Raw genomic sequence first — 17,292 nt, 5'->3', positions numbered from 1 at the left:
GAAGTCAATGACACATTTCATTAAAATATGAAAAGCCGCTTAAGTTAAGCAACTATATTGAATTTTCTTCATGGATTCACTGGTAATCCATGTTAATCTAAAACTATGTTTCATGGGAGGGCAATTTGAAAATTCACCTAAAATAATCTGGGTGATAGAACATAGATTGCTCTGAGTCCTTTGAAACAAGACTAGATCCAAAACAGTATTAGGAAAAATAACTTTTAAACTGTTTATAAAACTTTCCATCCATGTGATGGATGGAAATCTTTTCAAGTCTGCTCAATTTTCAAAGAATTACACTATTACTCAATTGTCATGATGTACTCAATAAACACTCCCAAATATCACTTTGGATCTTTCCAAAAGATAATGTCTTAAACTGTCAGTATGGTCCAATTTTAATTTTTTTTTAAAGGCGAAAACTACAAAAGGAGATCAAACCAGTCAATCCTAAAGGAAACCAATCATGAATATTCAAAGGACTGACGCTGAAGTTCCAATACTTTGGCCAGCTGATGTGAAGAGCCAACTTATTGGAAAAGACACTGATGCTGGAAAAGACTGGGAGCAGGAGAAGAGGGCGAGAGAAGATGAGATGGTTGGATGGCATCATCGACTCAATGCACCTGAGTATGAGCAAACTCTGGAGGATAGTGAAGGACAGGGAAGCCTAGCTTCAGGCCATCCGGTCTCAGCAACTGAGCGAATGAACAACATTTATGAAAAATACTGTTGATAAACAGTAACTTAGAAATACGTAGGACCACTCATTATTAAATTCTCATGTTGTCAAGCCAGGTCAGAGTATACCTCTCTCACTTACAATAAAATTTCTTTAAAGGAGTTGTCTGTGAAAACAGGTTTGTGATCACCAGGAGACACAGTGGAGGAAGGAGTTGACTACAAGAAAGCTTCATGGCAAATTTTTGGGAGGTATGGAATTATATCTTGATTGCACTGGTAAATACATGGCTATGCAGGTAGAAACCGTACATCCAAAAGAGTAAAATTTAAGTTTTGTATGATATGTCTGCTTTCCTGGTAGCTCAGTGGAAAAGAATAAATACGCTTGCCAATACAGAGGACAATCCCTGGGTCAGGAAGATCCCCTAGAAAAAGAAATAGCAACCCACTTGAGTATTCTTCCCTGGGAAATCCCATGGACAGAGGAGCCTGGCAGGCTACATGGTGTAGCAAGAGTTGGACACAACTTTACAACTAAAAAACATGATGTCTCCACAATTTGTCTTTCCATTCTCTCTTGAATCGCTTTATAAAGTCTTGTGCCCCTCCATTATGAAAACCTACCCTTGACCCCAGTGAACTCCACACCTGCTACTGGCCTAATTAACATCTCTCAAAGTGGATGTCTAATAAGGAGCTTATATTAACATAGCCACAACTCAACTGTTATATTCACCCCAAACCTTTGTTCCTTCTATGTTCTTTCCCCATCACTGTTCCTATAAATTCCTAGCCAAAACTTTGGTGACATCAGTGATTTCTCTCAGCCCTCACAAAAGTCTGGAAGAAATGTATGTCTGCACTAGCTTCAAATACAACCACTATTCAGCACTCCCACTGTCACCTCCCTGGTCCTTCCCCAAATGACTGTCTGCGTAATTCCATCAGCCCCTTTCACAATAGTCTACTTAAAATAATAAAAAAAATAAGATCCTTTCTGTTCAACTATCTCCAATGGCCATCCTCCCATTCAGAGTAAAAACTAAAGATACACAGTATCTTAACATGCTCTGTATGTGTTCAACCTGTCCATCTTCTCCGAGGCCATCTATTTTCCACTATTACCTGTGACCCACTGTATTTCATAGTAAGATCTTAACAAATATTGAGAAAATAAATTTTCCTAAACTGGCCTATAAGAAAGAATTTATCACAAGTCACATTATCAACAACAAATAACAAACCAATCTATCATTTAGCTGGAAAGCCAGTAGGATTCAGCTCCCCTTTTTCTAGTTTTATAAAAACTACTGGAGTTTTCCCCTAAGAAAATTAGTTTATTATTGAAAAAAGTTCAATAATAATTTAACCACAAAATTGAATCCTTTTTCAAACTATTGATAACAATATAAAAATAAGATCTTGTGCCTATAATGTATATAATTTAAGACTATTATGCCATGCTTCCTGTAAGGACAATTTTCCATTGACGAGCTCCTGCTAGTATACATTTTGTACTCTATCAATCTGTTCCTCTTGCTAAACTATTCTATCTCATAGTAATAAGATACTTATCCCTGTAAAATAAAAGTCCTGGAAAAGAAGTTTATCCACCTAAACAAGTCAAATTCTATTTGGTAGACTTCTTTTCTTGTTCCTCTGATTATAGTTTAAGATATCAAAGTATGTGTTAGATGCTCAGTCGTGTCCAACTCTTTGTGACCCCATGGACTGCAGCCTGCCAGGCTCCTACTTCCTTGGGATTTTATAGGCAAGGATACTGGAGTGGGTTGCCATTTCCTTCTCCAGGGGATCTTTCTGACCCAGGGATTGAACCCAGATCTCCTGCATTGCAGGGCAGACTCTCTACATCTGAGCCACCAGGTAAGTCCTTGCATCAAAATAGAATCTTATCCTATTTATCAAAAGGATATCTCTCCCCCCACCCCTTGAAAAACAACATTAGTTTCCTGGATATTCTTTCAACATTGCCAGCTTGTTCTAAAACTAGTCTGGGTTCCCTAACTTCTGAAGAGCAGTCCTTGGTCCTTTTCTTTCTTATACTTACAACAAAGTTTGTAGCACTCTAAGATCTGTACTATCAAATCAAGTAGTAACTAGGCACATGTGCCTATTTAAAACAAATTTAAAATTCAGTTCTGCAGTTACATTAGCCACATTTTCCATATGTGGCCGTCTATGACACCAAAAGTGCAGATACAGAATACTGACCTCATCACACAGTTCTACTGGACAGCACTGTTCTAGTTTGTTCCTTACAGACGTCTACTTACTTTCTATATATAATTTCCAAAGAGTCTAGAATTCTATGTTATTTAAAAGAAAAAAAAAACTAAGACTGATAAACTTCAAAAATGATAGTATCAGTTACTGTATTCAGAGTCTTATACCAAAAATATGTGAAAAAGCTTTTCCCAATATAAAACTGGCCACAGAATATATATGAATACATTTCTCCAGAGAAACAACCAATTAGCACGTGAAAACTAAACCTCAGCTTTTAAGAAAATACAAATAAGAACCACAAAAAGATGATCCTCACAATAGAATAGCTTAAATAACAAAGACACAACAAAACAGATGTTGGCAAGGACATGAAGAAATTAAAAAACTCATACATGGCTCAGTTCAGTTCAGTTGCTCAGTCGTGTCTGACTCTTTCCAACACCATGGACTGCAGCACTCCAGGCCTCCCTGTCCATACCAACTCCTGGAATTTACTCAAACTCATGTCCATTGAGTCGGTGATGCCATCCAACCATCTCATCCTCTGTTGTCCCCTTCTCCTCCCGCCTTCAATCCTTCCCAGCATCAGGGTCTTTTCCAATGAGTTAGTTCTTCGCATCAGGTGGCCAAAGTATTGGAGTTCCCACTTCAACATCAGTCCTTCCAATGAGTATTCAGGACTGATTTCCTTTAAGATGGACTGGTGGGATCTCCTTGCAGTCCAAGGGACTCTCGAGTATTCTCCAATACCATAGTTCAAAAGCATCAATTCTTCAGCACTCAGCTTGCTTTATAGTCCAACTCTCACATCTATACATGACTACTGGAAAAACCACAGCCTTGACTAGACGCACCTTTGTTGGCAAAGAAATATATGCCATACATGGCTAATGGGAAAGTAAAATGGTACAGCTGCTTTGGAAGACAGTATGGCAGTTTCCCTCAAAGTTAAAGAACTATCCTAAGACTCAGCAATTCTACTCCTAGGTACATACCCAAGAGAAATGAAAACATATGCCCAGGCAAGATGTGTATACCACTGCTCAGAGCAGCATTATTCAAAATATGGAAAACATTTCAAAAATCTACCAACTGATGAATGGATAAACATACTGCAGTAGTAATAAAAGGAATGAAGTACTAATACAGAGTGTAACATGGGTTAACTGTTGGAAAAAAAACATGGAAGAAACGGGTCACAAAAGACATACCTCATGATTCCCCTGACATGAAATGTCCAAAATAAGCAAAGCTACAGATAGAAAGGCAGCCTTCCTGGTGGCTCAGTGGTAAAGAATCCACCTGCCAATGCAGGAGACAAGAATCCCTTGGTCACGAAGATCCCCTGGAGAAGGAAATGTCAACCCACTCCAGTATTCTTGCCTGGGAAATCCCATGGACAGAGGAGCCTGGTGGGTATAGTCCATGGGGTTGTAAAAAGAGTCACGATTTAGTAACTAAAAGGACAATATAGAAAGTGGTTGCTAGGCCTGGGGATAACAGAATAGGGAATGACTGCTAGTAAGTTGTTTATTTTTAGAGTGATAACATGTTCTAAAATTGTATCATGGTTGTAGTCACACTCTGAATATATATATTGAACTGTATACTTTAAAATGAATTACATCTCAACAAAGCTAGGTTTTTAAAGAAAAAATTAACATCAAGGAGCTTGACAAAGCATATCTAAATGGAGAGTCCTAAACAGCAGAGGTCACCTATGGTTAGGTAATAATATACCCAGAACACCACTTAATTCAGAGCCACAAAACAGATTCTCTGATATGGATGCAAAAGCTTCCCCTTCAAATACATATCTCCCACTTTCTCAACAAGAGTCCAGGACACAAATTCAAGTCAAACAGTATCACATTTATGCTCAAAGCGTAATCATACAAATCTACGCATTAATCTAAAATCTGAGAACTACATTTTTAGTTTCCCATAAGAAGCAAACAGAAGAGCTATTAGCAAATGAAAATTCTCACCCTTTGCCTAAAATGAAGATCTTAACTGTCAACTAAAGAAACATTTCTCAGCTTTCCCAAGTAGCCAAGAACTCTCTGGTTCTCTGAATCACATGCCTTTCCAAGCAGATGATCTCACTCAATTCTCCAAAACCTGAATATTCCACACTTTTCTTTTGTACATACATCCAAAACCTCTCTCTCTCTCAGATCCAGTGTTGCTCAGGAATATCAGAAAATTGAAAGAAAAGGAGGGAGCCAAGAAGACAGCTCCTCTAACACCAATAAGGGCGTTGGCACCTCAAATCCAATACTGTATTTTTTGACTAATTCAAAACCTAAAATATTGTTTGCCTAGAACAAAATAGGGAGAATGCACTGGCACCCCACTCTAGTACTCTTGCCTGGAAAGTCCCAAGGACAGAGGATCCTGGTGGGCTGCAGTCCATGGGGTCGCTAATAGTCGGACACGACTGAGCGACTTCACTTTCACTTTTCGCTTTCACCCATTGGAGAAGGAAATGGCAACCCACTCCAGTACTCTTGCCTGGAGAATCCCAGGGACGAGGGAGCCTGCTGGGCTGCCGTCTATGGGGTTGCACAGAGTCGGACACGACTGAAGCGACTTAGCAGCAGAACAAAATAAGGGCTCAGATATTAGTTTAACAATTATGATGGTTGTTACCATCTTTCATTTGTCTTGCATTTTCAATGGCGATTCCCCCACTTCAATTTCTTTTCTCTACTTTCTGTAAGCGTATCTTATTGGAAAAGATCTGTAGGATAAGTATCAACAGAATTGCTTATTTCCCCAAATTCTAAGAACTCAAACCTTTCACAGACCTGTCACTTAACAAAAGATTATGCCTTTAATGGCATAATTCTCTTCATAAAAATAAAAATCTCATCTCAACTTATTATTTTAGCCCCAGAAAGCACCTGCTCTGATAACTGTGACCCAATAAATCATGCCAAGATTAGTCTACCTCAGAAATTTCTCCACATTCCAACATTTACAAGTGTAAATGTAAATGTCTTTCCCCCTCCAGTTTCTCTTTTCTAGTCATGGGGTTGTTGATAAGGTATCACTGCTAATAGGACACAACTACTTAATGTGTTCTTTCCAATCACAGCTGGCTGCTTCCCCAAATATGCTAGGAATATTCATAACCCTGTATCCTCACCCTGTCTGTCTAAAAACCTCCTGTTTAATATCAGAGGCAGGTACAAATATTGCCCTTTGTGAAACAACCTGGAGCTCTTTAAATTTTAACAGGGGAGCTCACACTTCCCCCAAGGGCACACAATTCATCTTTCTATGGGACAATCCTGTATAAAGCAGAACACACAGCAGCCAACTAATTTCACAGCACTTTCTTCACTGTATAACATAGTGCTCATCATAAATGTGCCACATTTGATCTGCTTGTAGACTTACTTCCCTCCTCCTTTCATGGTATACTAGCAATACTTAATGTACTTATATGTGCCATAATAACAGCACTCTGAAAAACCTCCAGTGGAACAACTTCACAGTTCAGTCCCTTATGCACTGTTGACACTGGTATCCAAATAACATGTGCAACTTCTGACAAGTTATTTATTATAAAGTCCTCAAAGACCACTGAACTAAAATCAGGGTCCTTCTGAACCTGCTTAACAGGTGTTAGCCAAGTCTCAGCTATCATATCACAGCCTATTATCAAATCTAAGCATGTGATTTTTCTTGTGTTCCAAAGTTCTTTACAGAAGAATGACTGAGAAAGAACTATTCCATTGTCATAACTGAGTGCTATTTCTTTTATTTAAATGGACATAATTCACATACCAAACCAATATAAACCCTTTGAGTACATACAACTTAATGATTTTTAGTATTCTCACAAACTTCTGCATCATTACAACTCTGTAATTCCAGAGTATTTTCCTGGGTGATTATAAGGGAAAGAAAAGCAGGGCTACTACAAAAAGTCCATCTGAAAGCTTTTCCTAAAAATGGCTATGTTTTTATATTTAAGTAGGGTTCCTTGTGCTACAACAAAAATTAAAGCTTTAATGCCTATTTCCAACAGTGTACCAAGTATTTTTATTATAGCACTTCTGGCACAAAGGCACAATCTGCTTTCTAATCGGCATTAATATCAAAAGTGAATGACTAAATATCTATATGGAAAGAGAAATTAAGAGAAATTCATTTAAGCATTTGAAAGAAAAATCACTCAAAGGAACTGCTTCACACAAGAAGTCCTCCAACAGCAACTACTCCAGCAACGATTTCCCTAGAAGCAACAAGACTCAACAGGATACAAGTGGAAATGGATCTCTGTCAGCTTACAGGTTGTAAGACTTTCAACATCAAGGTAACTGATGCGGAGATCCTCCTCCACCATGAAGGCTTCCCCAGTGGCTCAGGGGGTAAAGAATCTGCCTGCAATGCAGGAGATGCAGGAGATGAGAGATGGGAAGATCCCCTGGAGGAAGAGATGGCAACCCACTCCAGTATTCTTTGCATGAGAAATCCCATGGACAGAGGAGCCTGGCAGGCTAGTCTATGGGGTGAAAAGAGTCGGGACTGAGCATGCCCATCAGCCCCTACCATGAGTAGTCACCCTAAATCAGAAAGCTACTTTGGGGCTTGTCTTCCTACCAGAAAAAATGTGTTAACAAATCTTTGAGTAATTATAAACTACGTATGACAGTTTATAGCCCATTTGAAAGAGCTGACAGTGTATCTGAGTAACATTAACAAATATCTAAAATGATAGTCTCACACACATTGGTAGTTTATGTTAAATTCACTTAAGAACTTCCAACACATATTATATCAGAAATGGCCTTAAGAACAAATAAAATGACAAGCCTAATTTACATAATTTATGAAAAAGTAATTTGCATTAAGACTGTAGAATCCAATCCTCTGTTGCCTCCTCAGAGATAGCATATACTAATATATAAGTGACTCAAATTTTAACGTTTGATCATTCTCCAGTATGAAAAGTATTTACAATCTTTGGAATTTGTGCATCAAAACCCATGAAAACCCAAGCAAAAATAAAAATCACTCTAATTCCCCTAACAAAATGTCATTAATCACCTACTCCCTGATATCGAAAATGTATCTCCTCAAGAAACACCTAATGCTTACATTCCTAAAGTTTCTGACAAAAGTCAGGGTAATGATGATTAAATTGCATAATACCTTTAATGAAATACTCTGGTCTCCTCTCCGACCTCCCCTATGTCAAAAAAAGAAAAGAAGAAAACAACCTGAATCTGAACTAGGCTCCAAATCTACCCCACTAGTTCAGAGGAAATACAGATGACACGTTAACATGCTAAACAACATAAAATACAACCTGCAAAATCAAGTCTGGAAAACTTGGATGATTAAGGAATCTTCCAATCTTAAGTATAAGTGGTATTGTCATTATGGTTATAAAATGTCATTATGCTTATAAAAGCAGTCTTTAACTTACACTGATATACTACTTTCTTATATAAATTAAAATGTTCTATATTAGTAAACAAAAAACTTGAAATAACTACTAAAAAACATGTCAAGATAAACACCAGTCTTCATTTCACTATGCATTAGTTTAGACTTCTGTCACATAAGGAACTGCATGCTAGAGACGTTAGATTTTGTGGAAAGGAATGGTGGGGTGTCCATGATTCCCTTCATTTTAATATGAAGGGAGTCAACAATATATGCAGAAGCAATAATGTATGTCACTGTTAATGTTGCAGCCTGTGGGATCTTCCCAGACCAGGCACTGAACCCATGTTTCCTGCATTGGTAGGTACCACCCAACCACCAGGGAAACCCAAGATTAATTCTTGATTAACTGAAGCATAACAGTATTTGAGGGTTATACATAATGCAACCTTTGCCCACATTTCCTTAGCCTTCATAACAACTCTATTAGTAGGCATTATCATTTTAGGGATAAGAAAACTGAAGTGATATATGACTCTGGTCATAATCCTTTCTGCTAAGTGACTAAGCCTTTGGATTCCTCTATCAGCCGCAGCCCTAATGTAACAATAGGCAGTAGAAATGCCAAATGTATGTCTTAAAATATTCATGTGAATTTCATGTTCTTAACGGTGTGACTAAGCAGACTGATTTAACCCCCACTTATATAACAGGACACAGAGCTTTCAGCACATCTCAGAGCCAATTTCCCATCTTCTTTTAAAGAATCTAATTTATGATGTTACTAAGGATAATAAATATCTTAACCTTGTGAACAAAGTATCTTCAGGATGACTTCCGAGAAAACTGATACTACCATTTTCCTAAGTTTTTCCATTCTTAAGTAAACATGCTTGTTTTCCCTACTAGACCTCAGTATATATTTGAAGGAGCTCTTTATTAAGCCACTGTTTGGTTACTCAGTCATCAGAAATCTTTTTTTATTGGCCAAGTTTAGAATGGAAGGTCAAAAACATTACTTTTCACTGTCACTCTATAATACCAAGTAATACAGATTAACAACTAAAGGTATTCTCTCGCTCTTGAAAAACTAGTGAGGCCAACAGTGGTGTTGTTATCAATTTTTAAGACCAAATAGCAGTGGTAAGACATATGAAAGTATTTCTGTAAACATCTCAGTGTTTTCATTATTCCTTGCTATCTCTTTTACTCAATTTCAAAATTCATCACTTAAAACAACCTTTCCCAAACTTACTTAGAATGAGATGATGCATCTATATCAACTTTCTCATGATTTTTCAAATATAAATGCTATTCTGGAGGCATAAGAAACCATTATTCCAATCCCTCTGCCTTTTAGAACTGTATCATCATCTTCAATCTACAATACTGCATTGTAAATTCATTACCTATGCTTACTGTATCCTATTCTGCATTGGTTGGTTTGCTTAAAGGAGATTACTGAAATTTTAAGGAATCTTTTTTTTATAGTTTTGCTGTAATCGTCTACAATGCAAATCTAAGTAGCTAATATGCAAAAAAAATAATAGAGAACATGAGACTGCTCCATTTATCATTAGGCAAGTCAGTCCTTACATTTATGTGGCACAAATTAAAACAAAAAACTGACTTGTCAAGAAAAAGTGTCAGTCCAGAAAATATTGGACATTTGCCCTGTCGTGTCTCCATATGCTCTGTCAATATATATATAAACTGATTCTATAAAATCAACAAAAAAATAACCCTTATCTAGTCTAATGATTTGCAGAAGTTATTTTTCCATTAGGATTCCTGGTGGCTCAGATGGTAAAGAATCTGCCTGCAATGTGAAAGACCTGGGTTAGACCCTGGATGAGGAAGATCCCCTGGAGAAGGGAATGGCAACCCATTTCAGTCAATATTCTTGACTGGAGAATTCCATGGACAGAGGAGCCTGGATGGCTACAGTCCATGGGGCTACTAAGAGTCAAACACGACTGAACAACACACTTTTTTTTCATTATGTTCTGACAGAAAAGAGGGGGCTTTATTTGAAAACATGTTTGTTATTCGTTACTACAAAATAGAACATTACCACAAAATAGAAAAATAAATGATTCTCACTAGACAGCCTCTAATTGGAAGAGAAAACATCTTAAACATACCTGTCATAATAATCCCGTTGAAAGTCATAGTCCAAGTCAAAAGATGAGCTGAAAAACAAATACCAAAGAGGATTAATTTGGAGCTGTTGACAACAGCAGATGGGAAAAAAAAAAAAAACAAAAAAAACCCCACCCTAAACCAACCCAACAAATAGATCAACAAGATTAGCACGGACTAATGCCCAATCATTAAGCAACAGATCACTAAATTCCAACCACTTTAGGCCACTGGACATACAGTGGCCAAACTACAAATTTAGCCATAAGATTGCTAAAATGACAACACCTAAGAGCTAAAATAAGAATATGGAAAAACACAATAGTAAATTAAACATTCTTATGTCATCCTCTTTCCCTTTCTTACTCCCTCCCCAGCTTCTCAGAAGCTAAGTAACTCCTTTTGAAGGAATTTAATTTATACTAGTAGGGCTTCCCTGGTGGCTCAGATACTAAGCAGTCTGCTGGCAATGCAGGAGACCTGGGTTTGATCCCTGGGTCAGGAAGATTCCCTGGAGAAGGCAATGGCAACACACTCCACTATTCTTGTCTGGGAAATCCCATTGGACAGAGGAGCCGGACAGGCTACAGTCCATGGGGTCACAAGAGAGTCAGACACAACTGAGCAACTAACACTTTAAATAACAAACTACTCTTTAATAGTAAAAAATCTCAGGAATTCCAACAACTTTCTGGGAAATGGGGTAAAATGAAGCCTATTAACACAAAATTAATAAAGCAGTCCTTTCACATACATAAAACATACTACAGTTAACCCTCCCCACATCCAGAAAACAGATAGAGAAGATGCCCACTGATGGACACAATGCAGTTATAAATAATAAAGTTCCGGACCTGAGTAGAGGGGACGGAGAAGGGTGTTCTGGTACTGACCCGTACATCTCCGCTGCAGATCGTTTCACACCTGCTTTTCCTCGGTTCACTTTTGGCTCTGCAGCCAGATTAATATCTGGGGGAGGAAAAAAAAACTTTATTGACAACTCTGTTGGGAGGGAGGTGTCTCAAACTGCACCTTTCTAGAGTGTACATGGCCATATAATTAACAAAAGTCAAATGATGTATCTCATCTTTCCTTGTTATATAAAATATGCTCAAGATTTTTTTTACAAGGTTAGGACTTAATCCTCCATTTCTTTGTCCTCTGTTCTGTAACAACAAAACAGAAATGCAAAACACATGAAGTACCTTTAATACCTTTTACCCTCGACTTGAACAACTCAATGAGAAACTGGGGATTTTTATTCTCCTTACAAATAGGATAAACTGAAAAGTTGCATTAAAAAATAAACACTGTACAGTGAACTGCTTATAAGTAAACAGTTATAAAAGTAAATCTTCATATGCATGCACACACTCCAAGGCAAAGAATCGAAAGAAAACAATTCTAGTTTCCTTATACAACATAATTTTTAAAACATCTATGCCAAACTGCCCAGTCACTCACCATGCCACCCACTACCTATCAAAGAATTCATGTTCCCCCAAATATTTTAACAGATGAGATAATTTCTCAAAAAACAATTAAATAAAAGCTAGCCAGCTCTCCAAAACTCAGTTCATCAAGTGACCACTGGAAAAAGATTTTTAAGTACATTGTCTTATCTGCTAAACACCATTACATTTATGAATAATCTTCAGAGTTCTTAGTTCACTAAACTCATTTCTAATTTTTAGTAATTAATGTTTGTAACAACCCTACTTTTACAGTTTTGACTCTGGAATCGTAAGATTTTATAAAACTAAAGGTAGGCTTTTTTAAAGCAGTTTAAAAAATGTAGTAACAAGGGTAACTACATTGTGTATCCAACTGATTTTACAACCTCATAGAATTATTTCATGATATTCTAAACTATAGTACAGTTGACACTTGAACAACGTGGGAGTTAGGGCCCTGACCCTCTGTATAGTGGAAAATCTGCATATAAATTTACAGTTGGCCCTTCATTATCTGTGGTTTTGCACTGGGATTCTACCAATGCTCTTGTAGTAATGTTAATACACATTTAAAAAAAAAAATCCATGTAGATGTGAATCCATGCAGTTCAAACATGTATTATTCCATCAAGGGAAAACTGTATTAAGTCAATATCCAAAATCGAGTAATTTTGATAAAAAGAGATATGATTGCTTGAGGCTGTGGTACAATGTGCACATAAAAATCTGACGTTTTGTTTTCTTAAAAACCTAAGTGTCCCCTATTCTGCCCACTGAAACTAACAAGATGCAATTAAAATTCAATAAACACTCCTAGTATACAGGGAGTGGGTTTCCAAATAACTCCCATTAAAAGGAGCCAACACTCTTACAAGATACACAGATGACCCAGAATATCCTGTGGTGCAGTAAGCAAGAAGAAATGTAGTATCACAAGAGTAAGGTCTCAAGGACACAGGAACCAACTTAAAGGTGATCTATCCACTGGCCAAAGATGAGATATCTCGAGTTTCAAACAACAATTTGCAAAGGACTGAAACATATGTAATGAGATCTCAAGTTTAGAATATAAATTGTCTGAATAGAGCTCAGATCTCATTTCTCAAAAATTTCAACATGCTAGATCAGAGGCGAACCCTACTGGGGAACTAAAATAAGACAACCTTTTATTATGAATCACCTCAATTAATCCTCTCATGTTATCTAAATTCTCTTGACAACCACATAGTAGTATTACCTTCAGGAATAGATAATAAACCGAGGTAGCGCAGGCACGCACACACACATTTTAACAAAGAAAAGCTATGTAGGCTGCCCAACACATAGTTATAAGGCCCTAACATATATCTGACTCTAGAGCACATGACTAAGCTCTGTTGTCTTCACCCAGTCAACTGTGTTCAAAATGACACAGACATTTTAGGCAGCAAAAGTACCTTATGAAGTATTGTTCCTCTCTCTCCTACTTTACTCAAGACTGCCAACTAAGGGTTATCCAGTTTCTACTACACCAAATGGTAAGATTTTATAGGTCTAAAATTCTCTTTAGACCTATAAACCTGATTTTTAATTTTTATTAGGCTGATGTCAGACATAACACGCAGAACACCTCTCTGACGAACAGCTTTTATGGAGAGGGAGAGAAAGAGAAAGAAAACATGAACAGAAAAACTTCCAGATCTGAATTACATAATCAATGAAAAATTAATTCAACACAGATCTTACCTAAAACCTGGCCAGCAATCATTCTGCCATCCTCTCCTGCCACAGCAGCCCGGGCATTTCTCTCATTAACATACTGAACGAAGGCAAAGCCCTTATGAACAGAGCAACCCACGATTTTGCCGTATTTTGAGAAGATTGCCTCCACGTCAGATTTCTTGACCACAAGGGTATTGAGATTCCCAATGAATACACGAGAGTTCATGGAGCGAGGATCCGTCTTGTTGGTAACATTGCTGGCCATTGTCTTTGATGATATGGTGCCTCACAAAGCTGAAAAACTGAGAGGGGAAAAAAATGCATTCAGGTGAAAAGATGTTAAAAACAAAATAATCCTTGGTAAAAACCTGTTCTACTCTTATTTTGAACCATTCTACCTACAGTTATCAGTCAACTTAAACAAAATGGATCTCACAGCATCAAGTTTATTAGTATTCAGAGACTTGAGCCCATGAATATATATCCTTATAGAAATTCAACCTCCTCTTCTGTAATATATTCCTGCTAGACTATCACTTCAAGGGGGGAAAATTCCTCTTCACATAATACACACAATCCTCTTGGAAATTATTAATCCCAAGTGACTTCACTATTTAAAATTCCTCAAGCAAATCAGAACCTAATCTCTCTACCATAAATTTCTGTTTTTCACTGTCCCAGTCATGCTAATCGAACCATCCCTTGCCATCTATCAATAACTCCACCTTTTTGCATGTTGCTTTTATTGAGTCTCACTCATTGCCACATAAAGAACTCCAGTTTCTGCCCACAAACTATTCTTTAGCTAGATGAATGTGGACAAGTGACACTCTGCCCTTCAAGTTTAATTAACTTTATTATATGAAGGCAATAAATAGAACCAACTCATTCACTCTGGAAATAACCTATTTCCAGGTACTTTGATTGATTTATAGCATCCAACAGATACTTAAATATCAATATCATTTTTACAGAACGTTATGATTCTTTATGTAAAAACAGTACAAAATATAGCTAGGACATTTAATAATGCTGGATGGTGATGATGATAAAACTAGAAGGTAGAACACTGCCTTAATCAAAAAAGAACCAGAAGCAGTTAAGGAAGAAAACACAACTTTGCTCAGACCATTTCAAAACAAAAATTATTTTTATATATGTTACAGAGGCATAGTCTGTAACCATGTGGAGACTCACGAAATCATTTTAGGTCTTTTAAAGTGCAAGATGTTTTGATATTCTTTAACTTTTCTATCAGCTTTTCATCTTCTGCTCCTTCCCACTCCAACCACCAAAGTTAAACAGGGCTTAAGATGGGATCTACCCTAGATTTAGAATAACATTCTTAAGGTTGTTTCCCATTTAACCCCTTGAAAGGTACTGAATAGCAGTGTCTGCTGCTGCTGCTGCTGCTGCTGCTAAATCACTTCAGTCGTGTCCGACTCTGTGAGACCCCATAGACAGCAGCCCACCAGGCTCCCCCGTCCCTGGGATTCTCCAGGCAAGAACACTGGAGTGGGCTGCCATTTCCTTCTCCAATGCATGAAAGTGAAAAGTGAAAGTGAAGTCGCTCAGTCGCGTTGACTCTTTTCGACCCTGTGGACTCAGCCTACCAGGCTCCTCCGCCCATGGGACTTTCCAGGCAAGAGTACTGGAGTGGGGTGCCATAACTTTCCAATCCTCAAGAAGAAAATGACAAACTAGTTCTTGTGGATTATGTAAAGGTCTTATATACATGTAAAAAAAAAAGATGGTATAACATTTACACATGACCACTACCATTCTGACCCTTCAAATATCTTGTCTTTTCACACACATACTGAGTCTAAAACTTTAAAGCTCCTAGCCTTCTGAAATTCAGGAAACAGCCTGCCTTTATTGGAGTTTCTAAATTGTATCTTTACAATTTTTTTTGACACTAAGCAGTAAAAATTAACCTAACAGTGGCTACTCAGAACCACTAACAGCCTTTCAACTTAAGCAGGAACACCAAAAAGGCTTACAACTCCAAGAGGAATCAAAACAGAAACCTACTAAGAGGCCTGCTGCTGCTGCTGCTGAATTGCTTCAGTTGTGTCGGACTCTGTGTGACCCAGTAGACAGCAGCCCACCAGGCTCCCCCGTCCCTGGGATTTTCCAGGCAAGAACACTGGAGTGGGGTGCCATTTCCTTCTCCAATGCATGAAAGTGAAAAGTGAAAGTGAAGTCGCTCAGTCGTGTCCAACTCTTCGTGACCCCATGGCAGCCTACCAGGCTCCTCCGTCCATGGGATTTTCTAGGCAAGAGTACTAGAGTGGGGTGCCATTGCCTTCTCTAAGAGGCCTAACTGGTTTCAAATAATAATACTTCTGCGTGGCTCTTAAGGTTTGCTATTATTTTAAGTGGAGACATAAGCCAGTTTTCAGCAAATTTTTTCACAAAAAATATACACACACACACACACATATATATATATACACACAAGTGATAAATCCAGGTAAAAGCTCCCTGAGTTTCTTCTTTAGTATTTATTTATTTGTGGCAGGCAGGATCTTGGATCTCTGCCCCAGCATATAGGATCTCTAGTTGTGGTCTGCAAAATCTTAGTTGCAGCATGTGGGGTCATTTCCAGTTCCCCGACCAGGGAACAAACTCAGGCTCCTGTACTGGAAAGCAGATTCTCAACCACAGGACCACCAGGTAAATCCCTCTCCTTGAGTTTAATAAGAAGAAATTAATTGTGAGTAAAGCAAAAACCTATGAAGAACATACAGAATACAACTTTGTGTCAATGCATCCCAAACAAAACTCCATAATGCACAGTGGTAAGGGCAAGTCAGAAGCTAACATGCATGTTATATATCACTGTGGGAGAAGCAGAAGAAGTAACTAGGCGCCTAGAAGAGCCAGAAAACTGAAGAACATCAAAATATCCAGGTAGTATGTACTGGAAAGGAAAAGAACAAATGTTAGGAAAAGCAGTTTCAACAGGGAGGGTCTTGCCTGAGTCAACAGTGGGTGAGTACAAGGTACTGCAGTAAAACTGTCCATAGGTGCTAATGCAGCTCAAGTCTCTAAAGAATCTCAATACTCAGAAGCCCCATGTGCATTCCTTTCTCAATCCCTTCCCTCCTCCTCCTAAAACTACTAACTTCACAGTAAAATCACTTTCTTCCTTTTAAAATAATTCTACTACCTAATGTGTAGCCCTGGGTAGTAATACTCTTACCCACTGATACAGATTTGATGTCTTTTAATGCTCTTTTTAGATAAGTTCCCCTTTATAATTTATCTGTTGAAGAATCTTGAGCATTTGTCCTGCAGTTTTTTAAAATTTCATACCTTTAGCATAATTCCACATATTTCGTATTTTCAGAAATTGGAAGCTGTGACCAAAGGTTTGATCAGACTCACGTGTGACACTTCTGCAAGGTTATATTCAAGTAGTAGTATCTTTTTGTAATGTTATTCATGCTAGAAATTCTACCAGATCTCTCTAGGGATTATGGTAACTCAAGCTTATCCTTAATATTATTATTTACAAACAGCTTGAAAATAGTTTTATCAGTTCCTGCAACTTTAGTAACAGTTTGCCTGTGTCCTTTGTATCTGTCAGTTTCAATGGGTGTAAAATCACTGAATCACATTTTCTTTCCTTAAATATACTCCATTTACTTCT

General features: G+C 37.8%; 1 protein-coding gene across 20 annotated transcripts in view; it reads right to left on the bottom strand.

Moving 5' to 3' along the window:
* Positions 1–17,292, bottom strand: part of HNRNPC (heterogeneous nuclear ribonucleoprotein C) — a 52,545-nt gene that overhangs the window by 13,930 nt on the left and 21,323 nt on the right. For 12 of the 20 annotated variants that reach the window (XM_061430550.1, XM_061430549.1, XM_061430551.1 and 9 more), the window contains 3 exons: positions 13,659–13,936; positions 11,334–11,448; positions 10,482–10,529 (listed from right to left, as the gene is read on the bottom strand). In XM_061430550.1, coding sequence (XP_061286534.1) covers positions 10,482–10,529; positions 11,334–11,448; positions 13,659–13,899 — 404 coding nt within the window. In that variant the 5' untranslated portion in view covers positions 13,900–13,936. The remainder of the gene's footprint in view (positions 1–10,481; positions 10,530–11,333; positions 11,449–13,658; positions 13,937–17,292) is intronic. The other 8 variants (XM_061430556.1, XM_061430558.1, XM_061430560.1 and 5 more) reach the window with 1 other exon arrangement.

Source organism: Bos javanicus, chromosome 10 (assembly GCF_032452875.1).
Source record: "Bos javanicus breed banteng chromosome 10, ARS-OSU_banteng_1.0, whole genome shotgun sequence".
NCBI lineage: Eukaryota > Metazoa > Chordata > Mammalia > Artiodactyla > Bovidae > Bos > Bos javanicus.
This window is presented reverse-complemented; position numbering and strand designations above follow the sequence as displayed.